Here is an 18,492-nt window from a genome sequence, read left to right as displayed (position 1 = left end):
GGTCTACAAAAGAGTACTGAAGACTTACTTGCCACCCAGGAAAAGAGTACAATACTGTAGGAATAAAATATCACTATTCTTGTCACCAGTGAAAACTTTTCCACTAGAGATCGTTACTAAATGTACCTTGAGAGATGGTCTTGAGGACCTTGAGGCTAGAATTATAACATATATTCATTTTTCAGGGAGACGATTGATAATGTAACTAGCACAAAGAGATGATTTTTTTTTGTAGAATGAATCTGGGCAAGACTACCCAAAGCATTGTAAGTCTTCTGGGAGCAAAGAACTTTGAAACCAAGTTGATCTGGATGTGGAAGAAATAAAATATAAACTTTTGTCATCAGATGTGGTAGGTGCTGACTAGGCCAGAGCTCCATGAGACTTTTCCACATCACTGAGTAGGAATCCATCCTAAGAAAAAAGCAAGAAACCCCACAGGAATGAAAGGGAAGGAAAGAAACTTTGTCCTCAAATGCTTCTGTATGTCTTCTGTATGATTTTTTTTTCTTGTGGTGGTGTTTCTGACAGAGTATGGACTGTCTTTCATTACTGGAAGTATTATCAAGTTGGTTTATATCTGAAGATAATGTGCCTGTTTACCTATGAAAGAAAAAAGTATATGGCTTACCTCTCCTAATAATTAAATAGATTGAATGTCTATGCAGTTCAAGGCCAGTGATTATATGTGTAATCTAATCAATTAAATAAAATCAGTAGGGGCTGCCCTGATGGCCAAGTTGTTGAGTTCGCCCACTCTGCTTTGGTGGCCCAGGGTTTCACTGGTTCAGATCCTGGGCACGGACCTAGCACCGCTCATCAGGCCATGCTGAGGCGGCGTCCCACATACCAGAACCAGAAGGACCTACAACTATAATACACAACTATGTTTTAGGGGACTTTGGGGAGAAGAAGAAGAAGAAGAAAAAGATTGGCAAGAGATATTAACTCAAGTGCCAATCTTTAAAGAAAAATAAATAAATGAAACCAGTAAAGAATCGTAACAACTAGCCTTGTTGACCATTATTACTTTTTCTTTTGCTTGGTCTCAGGGTTTTGACCCACCACATCAAAGTGACTCAAGAACCATTTACATAGCCAACAGGTTTCCTCAGAGTGGCCTTTACACACCTCAGAAATTTATAGATAACCGGATCATTTCATCTAAGGTAAGAATTAACTCTTTTTTAATTAAAAATATATACCATTTTGTTTTGAAAAGTGATTTATTTGTGTATTGTAGTATACATTTATATCATTAAAAATTCAAGGAAATGGTAGTTGGTAGATTTATCTTAATCAAAATTGTGAACTGTAAAATAAAAGAAGTTGCCAATTGCTAATACCAGGTTTCGAACATGCTAAAAATTATCCTTAGTTGGAATTAAACTAAGGAACTAATATTTATACTATGTGTCAGTCACTTCATTAGGTACTTCTTATATCATTTAATCCTTACAGCAACTCTGAGATAGCTTTTACAAAGTGTTGTTATACTCATTTTATGTATTCGTTTCTTCAGTTGAAGTGCTGGGAAATAATTTACCCAGGGTTGCACACTAGTAAGCGACGAGCTTGGAGTTTGAACTCAGTTTTGTGTGACTTTAAAGTCTGACTTCCTCCAATTTTATCACTCTTCTGTAAACATTTTATAGTACCAAAGTACTGTTTCACTCTTACATATTCTTCCTTGTTTCCTTTTTTCTATTTTTAAGATGTCTTAGTTTATTTGGAAACTGAAGATTGTAGAGTAATGCTGTCCAATAGCCTTTTCTCTCGTAATGGAAATGTTTTCCACGCTTTATAATATGATAGCCATTAGCCAAATAGGTCTGTTTAGGAATTGAAATGTGGCTGATGTGACTGAGGAACTTAATTTTTAATTTACTTTAAATTAGATGTCAATAGCCACCTGTAACTAATGGTTACCGTCTTGGACAGTGTAGTTGTAGAGGATGTAAATCAAAAAGACTAATCATAGAGTTCTCCTTAGATCATAGCTATTACTTAATAGACCACCTTAAGAAACATTTTTGCATTGCTCCTTCCCTCCCTTCCAGAGTGACTAATATTTTTTCTCTAATCCTGATCTCATCTTTCCCAAGGATGTCATCTTAGGCCAGTAGTTCCTTTGGCCTGCCCCTTTTTTACAGCCTTCCCATTATTTACATATGCAACACACGCGTTGGTGACATTTCTCATTTTGGACAGTGGTTCTAAAGCAAAGAGCAGGAAGGGGAAGTAGAATCGAGGGTAGTAGAGGAGCTCTCAATTAATGACACAGTTCTTAGTAAATTGTGCAAGAAATAAAAATCCTTTTTGAAAATTTTGGTTTTTTTTTTAAACTTTGCATATAATTTATGTACAATAAAAGTCACCAATTTAAAGTGTACACTTTCATGAGTTTTGACAAATGTATAATATTATGTGACCACCACCACAATCAAGTTGTAGAATATATCTATCGCTCCAAAATGTTAGCAGCCAGTCCCCCTCCTTCTCACCTCTAGCACTAGCAACCACTGCTCTACTTTCTGTAACTAGAGTTTTGTGTTCTCTAGAATTTCATATAAATAGTTACACAGTTCGAGTCTCTTGTGTCTGACTTCTTTTCACTTAACATAATACTATTGAGATTCATCTTTGTTGTTGCAAGTATCAGTATCAGTAGTTCATTTCTTTTTAGTGCATAGTTTAGCCGTCAGCCTGGGTTTGGATAGTTTATGTTCTGAATTTGGGTCATTTTGCTTTCATGGACCTTTCACTACCAGTATTTTCCCCTTAAATTTCGAGCTACGTTTCCAGCCCTGGACTCTAATGTCTGTCATATTTTGTTGATAAGGGTGTAGTTTTTCCCTCCTGTTTTCCTGCAATAGCTATGAGAACTAGATAGCGTCTCTGTGCTGAGAAGCCATAGCTCACAATTCATCCTCCTTCCATTTGCAGTTTTTTTGAAATTAAACTCTCTTTTAGTTTCTATCTATGCTTTGGACCCAGTCTAGGATTTTGAATAGTGTTTTTAAATCTGGTTTTTGTAGTTCTCATCTGCTGGAGTTCACAGGACCACTTAACTCCTCTGCCTGTACTGCAGGCTGTGTGTCCTGGAAAACTTTGGGGATTAAATGTTTTTGACCACAATTTCAAGAATGTAAATATTTATATAGACAGTGTCGGGAATTTTTCCTGACCGTAAATGAGGCTGACTTCTTGTTATTCCCTTTACGTTTCTACTCCTCTATTGTTGTCTTAAACTCCTTCCAGACTGTATTACCTTCTATCCCAAAAGCCATGATGAACTGTCCTCCTTTCTGCCTTTGTTCATGCTGTCCTTCCTTCCTGAAATGTTCTCCCTCTATTTGCGCCATTTTCAGGCTGTTGAACGTTCCTCTCTTAAAGCCCATGTCAAATATGACCTTCTTCATTAAATTTTTCTCTCATTGACTGCTTTTGTTTTAATTATTTGTGTATTCCTTCATTTACTTTATCTTTGAATACTGGTAATTCAGCTACTGATAATTGTTCTTAATCTCCTCTATTTAATATTAAACTTCTTATCTTTTGTCCTCTTATAGTGCAAGTGTCTTGCACATTGTGGATGCATGATATAGTTTTGTTTAGTTTAATTTACCATATTAACTGCCTTATCTTAAATTTAAACTTCTTTGCAATAGATTTAATTCTATAGCTATGCTTTGGTTTTCTTACTAATGTTAGACCTTAGGAGGAAAAAAGGTCAATTATTTAGTCATATATATAACCACAGAGGTTACACTTCTAATTCATTTTTCTTGGCCATTATTACATAATAATTAAAAGAATTTTAAAGCATAATAAATCATTATTTTTCTTAAAATATTTTTGTATTTGATATTATTCTACTAGAGTCCTTCCTCTGTATATGACAGGACAAGCAGAAATTCAGACTCATTCCGTCTATTAATATGTTTGTATTTTAGAAAACCTGGAAACAGTAAGTCCTAATATTTGTAAGCTAGTGTTCATAAGAAATTTTTATTTATTCTGAATTTTTCCATTGTATTATTGAGCTAGCCAGAGAAAATATCCTGAAACCAATGACCTTACTGACAGTTTATGTAGTTGCTCTTTTCAAGATTCTGGAGGACACAATATATTGTCACTGTTATGATTTAAACAGATTGATGTAAACTTAGAATGTTGCCAACTTAATTCCTAGAAAGTTTTAAACATTTGATTCGGTGACTGAGGAGGTTACGTGGAATACTTTGACCCCTGTGGGGACAGCTGTCTTTTTGCTCCAGTTAAGATGGCTGGAGATGATTTGACCCAGAGTTACAGTCTCACTTGTACACATTGAGCAGTGGCTTCTTTTGGTTTCCGTAAATATATACCTCTCTTTTCTCTAGAGCCCTGAGCATATTTCCCATCCCCAAATTCTGGAACCACTGGTGCTACCACTTCCACAGGAAAATATGTTTCAGGTATCCCGGATTAGAACTGAAAATGTAATTTCACCTAAGAGAGAAAGGTTGTTAGGTATTGTACTATTTATATACCCTTGGGTCAAATAGGCTTTTGTGAGCTCTTCTGGGAACCTAACCCTGTTTATAAAATTGTTCATATGGGATAGGCTGTTTCAGGTCTCAAACAACTAATTAAGAAGTGAATTTTTGACATATGAAACTGCAGAAATCAAAACCATTGTACATTGCACCAGAGAAAATTAAGTAAACTCCTCCTTTAAAATCTTGAATTTATCAGTAACCATTAAGGCTTCATTGCCTGACATCAGGGTAGTTATCTAAAAAAAAAAAAAAAACAAGCCCATTGCAGCTATATTCATCTGTTCTGCTAAAGTTTTGATCTCCAGTGGTGTACCAAGTGGGAGTGTAAATGCTTGAGATAGAGCAACAAATAAAACAATGTCCCTAGTCTCAGGGATCTTACATCCTATTGGGAGAAGGTACGTTGGGTAAAGTAACAGTGCTATAAAGTGTTTCCCTGTTTCATTTATGAAATTGTGTTGTAAGTGGTGAGTGACACAAGTAAAATTGTATTACCCTGCACCTATAATATAGAGTTATAGGTTTATAAGCTGATTAATAATATAACAGTAGACACTTACATAGCTATTAGTATGAGCCAGGTTCTGTCTAAGTGCTTCATAAATTAATTACCTCATTTAATCTTTATAACAACCCTATGCATTATTGTTATTATTGTCCTTATTTTATGGAGGTCAAAGTGGGTGCAGAGAGATTTGGTCCAAGGTCATTTAGTGACCTTGAATTAGGATTTACACTACAGCAGTTTAACCCCTACCATCTATGTTCTTAACCATTATACTCTACTATCTTACTTTTAACATTGACATTGTGACAAATTTTGATGCCCTTTATGAGGTTTTCTTGATGATTATACCAGTAATCACTTATGTAAAGTATTTTTTAATCTTTTTCACATTCTAGGTTATTTTTTCATATTCCACACTTAAAGAATAATTGGATAATTATACCATTTCCTCTATTTCTGACATGAGCTACATAAAGTATGAAATAAATTGTATCTAGTATCAGCATTTCTATCACCTCTTATTTATCTTTAGCATTAGATTTAGTTTTCTGTAACCAAAGTCCAAAATAAATTATTAAAATGTTGTTTTAGATCTGCCATCTTCAATTTCTAAAAAATCAAGAATTTAATAGCAAAATTGATAAGTTCCACTTTATCTCATTTTTAAAAATTATGCCAAAATTACCAATATATTGTAAAGAAAAACAGAGTAGGAAAAAAGTCCTGAAACTCTTAAAAACCAGATAAATAGTTTCTGTGGCATCAAGAGTTACACGAATTTGTCTAAGGGCTTAGTAAATCTGGATTTTACTTTCCTTGTTGTTACATCTATATAGTATATATTATTTTTGAATATTAATTTATCAATCTCTTCTCTTTTTTTTTAGTATACTGTGTGGAATTTTGTTCCAAAAACTTTATTTGAACAATTCAGAAGAGTTGCAAACTTTTATTTTCTTATTATATTTTTGGTTCAGGTAAGCTTTGTCACTCAATAGTTTGTTAAATTTCTAGACGTGATTTCTAAAAATATGTCTTCAGGGAAAAATTAAATTGCATTCTAAATCATTTGACTTTGGGACCAGTTTTTTTCTGCAGAGCTTCCCCATTTTATTCAGTGAATACAATGATTTAAACCACATCTGTATTTCTAAAAAAATAGCCTATGAGTTCTAAGATTAATTGTGTTTTGTTTCATCACTGATGTGCTGTGTTGCTGATAACCATAATCAAAGCCAAAAAATAATATCATCTTTCTGATACTCTGCCTCAGAGCATAAGTATCTTGATTTTTAACATACAGCACATGTTTTGGCACATTTCTGCCTATGGAACCATCTTTGTACAAAGTAAGTTTTTGTTTGGCTTTTCTTTTTTTTATTCCTTAAATTTCGCTTCTATTTAAAATTTTTTAAAAATTCTTAAGAACCCCATGAGTATAGATTTTTATCCAGTAGACCATTTTCTTAACTTAAATTTGTATTCATTCCTAGCTGTTTGACGGTTTCTTAATTTTCACATTGTGCTTTTTTTCCCAAAATATCAAAATATCAAGACAACAGCTTATGAAACTTGAGTATAAATCAAAATTTTAAAATAGTGATTGTCATTTTCTTTTAAACAGATTATTCTTTTCTGATAATACTTTAGCAGTCTCTTTCATTGTGGCATTGAATTTTTGTATAAACTCTAACTTTTCTCTCAGGAGAACCTTGGGATTTCCAAAGAAGAAAAAACTTGCCAAGTAATCACTTTAAAGCTTGAGGAAACATTTCCTTTTTAAGAACATTGCTTTCCTTCATGAACAGAGAAGGATTTTCTGATTTTCTATCAATAGAAAATCAGCTTAGTTTTCTGAGAAAAGTGAGATATTTAAACTATACCCACATAACACATGCATTTGTGATATCTCTAGCTGAGATCAGGAATTCAGCTTGTCTGTGGAAAAGAACAAATTTAATTGACCTATCCAGAGTAAAGGAACATTAATAAATTGCTAGATCCATGTTCTAACTAACCAAATATAACTACAGGAAAAATTTCTTTACTTCTCCAGTAATTTATTGAAACCTCAGTTGTATAATTTAGATAATAATTGCAGCATCATTTTTCCAAGCTGTATCCCTCTGGCACTACTAGATGTAACAAAATCACTTGTAAGAAAAAAACCCTTTCCTTGGTCCCATTCCTTGTTCTTTCTCCTTAAGTGGTGAGTTTATTCTGAATCCAGGGTAAAAATTGCTGACAAACTTTTGAGCGTTTATCAGGATGGGTAAATAAATGTGAAATGAGATTCTGAGCAGTTGTAGCTCTCCGCCTAGGCAGATATTGAGGAAGAGGTTAAGTATTCTGTGTTAAGAAGGCAGAGTGACTGAGTCCACTCTGGCAATGTTTGTGGGTATGCAATAGATTTGGATGTTCTACTAACACCATATAAAAGCTAAGTGAACTTGTGAACCTGTGAACTAAACTATACTCACTGCATAATTATTCTCTCCTATTACTTTTTACTCTGGACCATGATAAACATTTTATATAGTGTTCTCAGAATTCCCAATAAGTGTGAGATTTTAGATGTTAATAATGTGACGTGCACAATATAAGAATATAATACTTTGCATTCTTTTTTTAAAATCTAGCTTATGATTGATACACCTACCAGTCCAATTACCAGTGGACTTCCGTTATTCTTTGTGATAACAGTAACCGCCATAAAGCAGGTATGAAAGGCTTTCTATCGTTTTACCCCTAAGTCACTCAGAAGTTGCTGAATATTTCCACTTCAAAGTTAACATTTATTTTTGTGAAAATAATTTCCATAAGAAAGCAGCAAATTTGTTTGATGTTGCACATGGTAAGTTTAAACTGAGTTTAACCTCTCTGTTATATTTCATGTACCTGGTGACTCATGGAATGATTACATTGTTAAAATATGTTGTTCTCTTGACACACCTAGGAAGCATCCAAAAACAAGCATTTTACATATACTAACCAATTTATATATGTAACAGTTTAATTATAATTATCTTTGTAGAGTTAGGCAATATTTAAAGGAAATAAAATTTAAAAGAGATGTGTTTATAGGGAGTGGAACATGTACTTCTGTCATGAACATTTTGAATAAAAATTGTGTAGTGATTCCTACTTTTTACAACTTTCTTTGGTCAAGTTGATTTTTACATAAAGTAGAACCCTAGGGGAAATAGCTTCAACCAAATCTTGAATTGATATTAAAATATAGGTATAGAAAAACAGGAATATTGTATAAACATACTGAGTAAGAAGTAAATTCGTATAAATGTCATGCCTTTATAACTACCACTTCTCAAAAAATCTTGGTGGAGGCTCAGTTATACAGAGATGATCCCTTCTGCCTGAAAGAGAATTGAATTTTCTTCAGTAAATATCAATTTTCATTTTATAAGATTTAGAGATAAGGTTTAAATTGACATGGAAATAAAATTGACAAACATTTTATAATTCTGGGATGAGTATATTCTTTATTACCTACACAAGAAGGGTAAGAGGAGTCCATAGATGAACAATTACGTGATGTATCTAGTGTGTCAGAGTATAATGCTGCTGCTCTCGTTCAGTTTGATTTCCCTTTCTTAACTCTTTTATTGGAGACTAGAATTTGTGTACGTCAGTAAGCATCCAAGTTACTTCATACAATTACATATCTACTTGGTTTTGCAGATGTCATTTATTTCATCAGAGTACACATATTTGTCCTTTGGACCTCTTTTCTGTATATAGTTTCATCTTAGGTGATTTTATCTAGTCTAGTGCCTTAAAGTACCATGTATCTGTTGATGGTTCTCAAATTTATATGTATCCTGAAACTATTCCCTAAACTTCAGATATATGTACGTATACAACTGCTTGTGCAACATTTCCACTTGGATGTCTTAGGCTTTTCCTGACTACCATGTCACTCTCTCATTTCCTGCTCTGGTCTTTTTTCTTCGTGTCATTTGTCACTACCTGTTGTTCTATTGAGTAAATGTTTATTAGTTTATCTGTTGCCTGCATTCGAGTATTGAGCTCTATGAGGGCAGAGTCTTTGTTTTACCAGTTTGCTTCCAGTGACCGGACGAAGGCCGTGCACATATTGGACCTGCAAAAAATGTTTGTTTGATAGATGAATAAATGAATGAGTGAACCTATTGAATATATTTTTTTAAAGCAATGTAAAATGTTGTGATACTTTTTGCCCTGGTTTCCCAGTATATATTTGGCCTAATAAAGACTGGGTTTAATTGGAATGTGATGCTATTCACTGAATTGAAACAATGCTGGTGAATTTATATCTGCAAAATGAGTTTATATAATAATAATTGACAACCTGTCTCCTTGCAAAATAGGTTAAGTAAAAACACATAAATTCTAAAGGTAGGAAGCAGGCAGATTATACCTCAAACCTATGTTAGGACGGTTATTGCAGGTAAGTACTAAATTTACTTGAGAGCTTCCTGACAACTAAGGCAAAAGGGGAAATATGAAAGGTCATGTAATTTTCAAAGAGAAATTTGATCTATAAGGATTTTTTCCCTTCTCAGAAACAATTTCAGGACTGATAGTTTTCTCTTTTGCAGCAACTCTTCCTAAGTTTTACTCATTTAATAAACATACAACATACTAGAATGTACTGTTCAAGTTTGTAAATCCATTATTTTAGATCAATAGAATAAATTTTGGAAAAATTGTAAAAGTAAAAGTTGCCGTGTTCCATATCCCTTCTTCTTTTCTCCCCTTTTCGTCTGCCTTTGCCCTTTGCCCTTTATCAAAATAGGAAAAGCTGTATTACCAGTTATTTATACTTTATATGAATGAAGTTGTTGGTTTTGTTTTTTTTAACCTCTCCCAACCATGTTTGCATATTAAGTCTTCTGTCTAGTTGTATAATGCAAGATACAGTGCTCTGGTAAATATCAGTCTTTGCCCTTTATGAGCTTTAAACCTACAAAGTAGGGAAAGTAAGACCAAATACAAAAATAATTATAATTTAATAAGGTAGTAGTGAGAACCAATGATCTGTAGGTATTCAGAGAAAAGGTGGAATACTTCATCTGGATAATCAAGATTTCATGGAAGAAATATTAGAGATGAGACTTGGAATATGGGTAAGATGACAATTGGTGAAAAGGGTGAGAGGCAAACAACTTGGGCAAAGGCTCAAATGCTAGAAACAGCAAGACCTATTTTGGGAAGTGACATGTCTAACTAATGTTTGACCCTGTACAGGAAAGTACTAAAAGATAATACTGGAAATGTAGGTTGATACTAAATTAAGGAGGCTGAAAGATTCTTTCCTGTAAGCATTGAAAGTTATTGAGGGGGTTTTGAACAGGATAATGAATTAAAACAATGTTTTGGAAATATTAATCTGACAGTAATATGTAGGATGAGTTAGAATTTGCAAACTTGTGTTAAAAAAGATAACGTTTTTATTATTATTGCTCTCCTGTTAATGTCATCTGACTTTAAAAGGAAATGTGCTCTTTTTACAGTTTCAGAAAAGATGTTTTGGCTCTCAAATTTCTCTAAAGTTGACCCTACCACATCTTAAATGGGGCTAACATAATTTAAGTATCTTAAGAATACTTTCTCAAAGGGTTTCTCCCTGAAAAAAATAGAACTTCAAAGCAATCTTTAATATTTGTTTTATATTTTATAGTGTTATAATATTTTTTAGGTAATACATCCACATATTTTTAAAAAATGGAAACACTACAAAATAACAGATAGTGAAAGTCTCTTATGCTCCTAACACCCAGTCTCCTAGTTCTCCTCCTGAGGGAACCTTTATTTATTTATTCATTTTTTTTTTTAAAGATTTTCCTTTTTCCTTTTTCTCCCCAAAGCCCCCCGGTACATAGTTGTATATTCTTTGTTGTGGATCCTTCTAGTTGTGGCATGTGGGACGCTGCCTCAGCGTGGTTTGATGAGCAGTGCCATGCCCACGCCCAGGATTCGAACCAACGAAACACTGGGCAGCCTGCAGCAGAGCGCGCGAACTTAACCACTCGGCCACGGGGCCAGCCCCGGAACCATTATTTATTTGTACATTAGTCTAGATATCTATACAGAATGTTCATATAGGCAAGCATATTTTTTTCACAAATGGTAGCATAGAGCACAACACATTCTGTACCTTTTATCATTTAATGTTATCTCTTGGATATTGTTTTATCTGTACTTCTTGCTATACCCCTGAGTTCTTGAATTTTCTTTAAAATAGCACAAGAAGTCTTTTCCACTTAAAAAACATTGCCATTCCTTAACATTTAATCAAAGGATTCTTTGTGAAAACCTTATGTCTGTGTCCTTTTTTTATGATAGCCTACCATGTTTTTTTTGAAGTACAAGTTATAATTAATTCTGTTGATCTGTTTAAGTAAGTAAAAGAACTCAACCTTGGTTTTAAAATCTGTTCAACTTTTTGTATTTATTGTCTATAATGCTCTGTGAATTTATATTTTATGACTAAAATATCATTTGTACATAGAAGCCATAGAACTTATTGATTGAATTGTTCGGAAAAGATGGGAATCAAGAATGACTCCCCAGATTTCTGGTATGAACAATTCAGTAGATGGCGATGTCATTTGTCAAGATGGGGAACATTGGAGATGCAACAGATTTGCGGGATAATGTCATCAATTTAGTTTTGAAATGTTTAGGTATATTTATGAGACATCAAAATGGAGATAGTAAGCATATAGTTGGATAGTCACATTTAGAGTCCAAAAGAGACATATAGGCTAGAGATATAAATTTCAGAATTTTTGAAGACACATGGATAGAAGAAATCTTGTAGGTGAGAAAGTGAGGCGTGAAAAAAGGGCCCATAAATGTGCCATAGAAGGAGCCTCTTGTAAGGAAATTGAGACAGTAGTTAGAGAGGTACTATGAAAACCAGGAACATGTGTAATGAGAACCAAGAGCATAGAGTGTTTCTAGTAGGAATGAATGTCAGATGCCTGTGATTATATGCATCAAAATAGCCGAATGCAATTCTGGTGAATGAAATGTTTTGGGAAAGTTTTTATGTTTCTTTGTCTTATTTGATAAAAGTATCTTCTAATTATACTAAAAATGGTATTTTTTATTATTTTGATATTTACAGGGATATGAAGATTGGTTACGACATAACTCAGATAATGAAGTAAATGGAGCTCCTGTTTATGTTGTTCGAAGTGGTGGCCTTGTAAAAACCAGATCAAAAAACATTCGGGTATACATTTAGTAAATAATAGAAATCAATTATATTTTGGTATCACAAATTCTAATCTGATTATATTTTTGTTAAAAGCTTGCTTTCCTACATTAAAGTATTGTGATAGGCCATTTGTTTAGAACACAATAAAAATAAGGCCTTGCCTTTTAAAATCTATATTCACTTTTCCCCAAAATTCTTCATAGGTGGGTGATATTGTTCGAGTAGCCAAAGATGAAATTTTCCCTGCAGATTTGGTGCTTCTGTCCTCAGATCGACTTGATGGTTCTTGTCACGTTACAACTGCCAGTTTAGATGGAGAAACTAACCTGAAGGTTTGTACATGTATATGTTTGAAAGTGTTGCTCTTGGTAAACAGACTGCCTTTGGGTTATAGTGATATTTTCCTTTGGTTAAGGTAATAAAGTTTGACATGATAAAGGAGAAATTTTTTAAATTACTGAGACTTCAAAAAATTAAGTTTTTTAAAAGAAATAATGTTTTTTGTTTATTTCAAGGGTAGCCTCACATGGTTTAGTCAAGTCAAGGTAAAGAAAAATGGAAAGTGTTTTTAGGAAAAATATAATCTTTTAATATTTTGGTGCTTTTTTTTTTGAGGAAGATTCTCCCCGAGCTAACATCTGTGGCCAGTCTTCCTCTTTTTGTATGTAAACTGCCACCACTGCATGGCCACTGACAGACAGTGGTGTAAGTGCACACCCAGGAACCGAACCTGGGCCACTGAAGTGGAGCACACCAAGCTTAACCACTAGGCCACCAGGGCTGGCCCTTGGTGCTTTTTTAAATAGAGGACACATTTAAATTTTTCTCAGTTTTCAGAGTACAACCAAGGATGAAAATTCACATTTTTTTCCTATTAAATAGCTTATAATAAACTTGGAGCAGTAGTGACTGTTAACACAGACTTAATTTCCTTATCTGCAAATAGCGTCTATAGACAGGTAATCACAGCAGCTCCTTTTACTACTTGTTATTTTATGTTCTTCTTTCTCCTCTCTTCTGCTGTCTAGCTGAGTGATCTCAAGTGCAGAATGCTGTGGTTTCATCTGTAAAAGAGATTTGAAATAGATCATATCCAGTGTCCCATTTGGATCCTGAAACTATTCAATTTAATCCTTTTTTTTTTTTTTTTTTCAGACACATGTGGCAGTTCCAGAAACAGCAGTATTACAAACAGTTGCCAGTTTGGACACTCTTGAAGCTGTCATAGAATGTCACCAGCCAGAAGCAGATTTGTACAGGTATGGTGTGATAGCATACTCGTTTTAAATCCTGTTTACAGGGGCTGGCCCTGTGGCCGAGTGGTTAAGTTCGCGCGCTCCGCTGCAGGCTGCCCAGTGTTTCGTTGGTTCGAATCCTGGGCGCGGACATGGCACTGCTCATCAAACCACGCTGAGGCAGCGTCCCACATGCCACAACTAGAAGGATCCACAACAAAGAATATACAACTATGTACCGGGGGGCTTTGGGGAGAAAAAGGAAAAAATAAAATCTTAAATCCTGTTTACAGATCCTGTTGTTACAATCGTAAACATACAATGAAATCTTTAGCTAAATAAAGACTTGATTGAGGGGAGGAAGAGGAGATCACTTAAGGGGAAAAAGACACTAAAAGCAGAGTTTGCCAAAATTCTAAGCCAAAGTATTAATTAAAAAAGCAGTGCTTTTAATCACACCTTCCTTCCCATTACCTTCTACTTCAGTTTGACCTGGCTTTTTAACTGTAATAGTAAATTTTATAGCTGTAATAGTAGTTATAGGAGAAGTAAGATTATTTCCTTAGAAGAAAATAAGCTAATGATGTGTGTGTGTGTGTACTCCATGAAGGCAAGGGCTATGTCGTTGTGTTCACTAGGAACTAACTACTTTTAATATTATAATTTATTAAACACCGTGTAAGTCATCTTTCAGTGATATGCTAATTATTATGGGCTATGGAATGGAAACAACTTTTTATTATTAGAGACTTATATGAGAAACTAAACTCATTTTTACTAAATAGCTGGTCATAGAATGTAAATTATAACCAAATTATAAAAAGTCACCCTCAGCTTCTTGTCATGTTATATATCCTCCTCTGTTCGTTGAAATGTTTCAAAATCTTATCCTTAGTCATTAGCTTTTCTAAATCTCTTGCATATCTTTGTTCTGGATCAATATATTTTTAATGGAGTTTTCTCTGTGATGTTATAAAAATCTTGCATTTTCATCAAAGTCAAATGCAGTATAGAGTTTTCCAATTAACTATAAAAATTTGGAGTCCTGTGCTTTAAGAGCATTTAAACTTTAAAATAGATTTAACTGTGAAGAATTTAGAACTTTAAGATTTTTATTGTTTACTGGTCTCAGACGATGAATTACTAAAAAAATTATTAAAAACTAAAAAATAATGCAACATTAAGCAAGCATAAGAGTAATATGAGATCAAATATGATAAGTGCTTTGGTGGATGATTTTTACGTTTTCTTGGAAAATGGGGCAAAAGTAAAAAAAACCTTTTTTTTTGGAGGAAGATTAGCTCTGAACTAACTGCTGCCAATCCTCCTCTTTTTTCTGAGGAAGACTGGCCCTGAGCTAACATCCGTGCCCATCTTCCTCTACTTTATATGTGGGACGCCTGCCACAGCATGGCTTGCCAAGCGGTGCCATGTCTGCACCTGGGATCTGAACTGGCGAACCCTGGGCCGCTGAAGCAGAACGTGCGCACTTAACCATTGTGCCACTGGGCCGGCCCCATATTTTGTTTTAAATATAAATGTAACTACTACAGAAGACTTCTGTAATAGAAAGATAACTCATAATTAATTATATCACTACTTTAAAAACTTTATTGCTGTTTTTATTTATTCATTCATTCATCAAATTATCATTGAGCACCTCTGTGCTCATTATGATAGATGATAAATAAGATGACTAAGCTTAGTTTCCATCCTTGAGGATCTCATAACTGTAAAGACATTATATACATAGCATTGTATTTTTTCACTTTACTATATGCTATATAAAAGGGAAATATTTGAAAGCATTTTAAATTTCCAAGTATGGGGGCTGGCCCCATGGTGCAGCAGTTAAGTTTGCACATTCTGCTTCAGCGGCCTGGGGGTCACCAGTTCAGATCCCGGGTGCGGACATGGCACCGCTTGGCAAGCAATGCTGTGGTAGGCGTCCCACATATAAACTAGAGGAAGATGGGCACGGATGTTAGCTCAGGGCCAGTCTTCCTCAGCAAAAAGAGGAGGATTGGCAGCAGATGTTAGCTCAGGGCTAATCTTCCTCAAAAAATAAAAAAGGTCCAAGTAGGAGAATACTTAAATGAGTATGTGGTACAGATAGAAGATGAAGTGTATAGATAATAAAAATGATGTTTTCCAAGAATTTAATGACATAGGAACATACTAAAATAAAATAAGATACAGAGTTGTAGCGTTTGTATGATCCCAATTATATACAAAGAAATGTGATAGGTAGTTAAGTAGCAAGATAGAAAAATAGATAGGTCCAGAGAAAAGGAAAATCCTCAAGAAATTACATGTCAAAATGTTAGTAGTTATTTCCTGATGGTAGAATTTCAGCTGCTTTTTAATACCTTTTTTGTTCTCCATACTGTCTAATATTTCTTGAAAGAATATGGATTGCTTTTGTGATGTAAGAAAACCCTATTTTCCGGGGCCAGCCCCATGGCAGAGTGGGTAAAGTTCTGTGTGTTCCACTTCAGCAGCCAGGGTTCACAGGTTCAGATCCTGACATAGATCTAATCCACTCATCAGCCATGCTGTGGAGTCATCCCACATACAAAATAGAGGAACATTGGCATAGATGTTAGCTCAGGGCATATCTTCCTCACCAAAAAAATTAAAAAATAAAAATAAAACAGCACCACACTGGTAAAAAAAAAAAAAAGAGTATTTTCCATCTTACTGTGTAGTATTCTTAATGATCATTTTCAGTTGCTGCATAATAGTCCTAAATAAATGTCCCAGAACCTAACCATTCCCTAATCTTTCAATACCCAACTCTCCCATTGTTTTGCTGTTACAAATATTACATAGCGCCTTATTATAAAGAAGTTCACCAATTCAAAATCCAGTGGTTAGCTAGTTCATCACTCCCTCCTCTTTGATACAGTTACTTCACTTGGCTTCAGGATGCTCCACTATCTTGGTTTTCCTCGTACTTCGCTAGTCCCTCCTTCTCAATCTGTTTTGCTGATTTCTCCTCTTCTCCCCGACTGCTTGATGTTAGAGTGCCCCAGGACTGTCCTTGGTCCTCTTCCCTTCTCTGCCTGTGTGTTTTGCTTTCAACCTTTGGAGATCTCATCTGAGCTGATGGCTTTAAAGACCATCTACATGTTGATGACTCCCAGATTATATCTCCATCCCAGACTTCTTTCTCATATTCCAGACTCTTATATCTAACTTTCTGTTCCACAATTTCACTTGGATATTTAGTAGGAATCTCAAATTAATCATGTTGGAAACTGAACTCCTCATTTTCCCTCCAAAACTCTTTCAGTTAACAGCCTTTCCCATCTCAGTTGATGACAGTTCATCCTTCCAGTTGTTCAGGCCAAAAACCTTGGGGTCAGCCATAACTCCCCACAGCTCCTCTCTGCTCACCTCCTCTCACCACATCTCATCCCAGTCCATCGGTTTACTTTCAAAATACATTCAAAATCTGACCATCTTTCACCAATTTCACTGCTACTAATTTGGTCAACCCAGCATCATCTGCCTGGATTACTGCTGTCAAAGGCATCCTTACTGGTTTTTCTGCTTTCCCTGCTTTCTCCTGCAGTCTTTTCTCACAAAAGCAGCCAGAGTGATCCTTTCTAATGTAAGTCAGATCATTTCATTCCTCTGCTCAAGCCCTGCAGTGGCTTTTCCATCTCACTGCAAGTCAGAACCCCTGTCTTTATAATAATCTATATGACCTTACTAATTACCCCCACCCTCAGCCTTTCTCTGGCCGTACTTCTGACCCTGCTCCCTCTTGCTCATCTTCCAGCTACAATGGCCTCGTTATTTTCCCTTGAGCATGCCATGTCCACTCCCACCTTTTCACTAGCTGTTCCTTGTCTAACTCCTTTTCCACCTTCTAGTCTTTGCTTAAATCACCTCCTCAGTGTGGCCTACTTTGAATATTTAATACTGCAACCTAATCCTTCTTACCCCGTTCATAACACATAGTACCTTCTAGTAGATTATGTAATTTACTTATTATGTTTATTGCTTATTATCTCTCTCTCTAACTAAAATTGTAAACTCAAGGGCAGGAATCTTTGTGTGTTTTGTTCACTGCTGTATCTCAAGCACCTAAAATGGATCTGGCATATAAGAGGCATTACTATATATTTGTTGACAGTTGAAAGAATAAATATCTTTATATACTTAATTTGTGCACTTAAGTTTTCCCTTTTATTAAGTTACTTCACTATGATATATGCCAGCAAGATTTGTGTCACTTTACTATTGAATTGAAGTACCTAAAACAGTACCAGGCATGTAGTAGACACTCAATAAATATCCATTGAATGGATGGATGAATGATAGAGTTCCAAATTATTACTTGATCAAAAGATGTGTGAACATTTTTATTGTCCATTCATTCGTCAGTTATTGAGTGCGTCCAGGAACTGAGGCATAGTGCTAGACACTGAGAATACAACAGTGAAGAAACAATGGTAGCTGCTGCCTCCTGCAGTTTATAATCTAGTACTAGATTCTTCCTTAAGAACAGACAGAGCTGCAGACGTGGAATTATTGGATTAAAGCCCCAATAGAATTTGGCCTTTAAAAACATACTGACACATTACTTTACAAAAGCATTAGATGAATTTTTATTGACATGAGCAAAGTGTAATTTTATGAGATTTTTATAATTTCAAAACTTAAGTTTTATGGTTTTAAAAGTTTTGCTAATTTTGTAGATAATAGTTTTAAAATGCTACTTTTGATTCATTTTTTGTTAGAACTGCTAAGCATTTTTCTATGTTTGTTTATTAATTTCTCCCCTTTGGACATTGTCAATTTCTTCCCAATTACCTGTTTATTAATTAGGGTTACATTGTTCCTTTTTAAAAAACTTTAATAGCTTATTGAGAGAGGCTAGAGTATGAAAAGAAATGGTTTCTGCCAAACCACTGGGAGAAATAAAAACGAGGAGAGCCTTTTGTTTAGGAGCAGCCTCCAGCAGGCGCC

General features: G+C 34.7%; 1 protein-coding gene across 5 annotated transcripts in view; it reads left to right on the top strand.

The window, feature by feature from the left end:
- ATP11B (ATPase phospholipid transporting 11B (putative)) overlaps nt 1-18,492 on the top strand; it is a 115,944-nt gene that overhangs the window by 20,155 nt on the left and 77,297 nt on the right. For 3 of the 5 annotated variants that reach the window (XM_046657973.1, XM_046657974.1, XM_046657976.1), the window contains exons 2-7: nt 1,053-1,169; nt 5,940-6,029; nt 7,692-7,772; nt 12,185-12,292; nt 12,481-12,609; nt 13,433-13,536. In XM_046657973.1, the coding sequence (XP_046513929.1) occupies nt 1,053-1,169; nt 5,940-6,029; nt 7,692-7,772; nt 12,185-12,292; nt 12,481-12,609; nt 13,433-13,536 (629 nt within the window). Of the gene's footprint in view, nt 1-1,052; nt 1,170-5,939; nt 6,030-7,691; nt 7,773-12,184; nt 12,293-12,480; nt 12,610-13,432; nt 13,537-18,492 lie in introns of those variants that run through there. The other 2 variants (XM_046657978.1, XM_046657977.1) reach the window with 1 other exon arrangement.

This window comes from Equus quagga, chromosome 4 (assembly GCF_021613505.1).
Source record: "Equus quagga isolate Etosha38 chromosome 4, UCLA_HA_Equagga_1.0, whole genome shotgun sequence".
NCBI lineage: Eukaryota > Metazoa > Chordata > Mammalia > Perissodactyla > Equidae > Equus > Equus quagga.
This window is presented reverse-complemented; position numbering and strand designations above follow the sequence as displayed.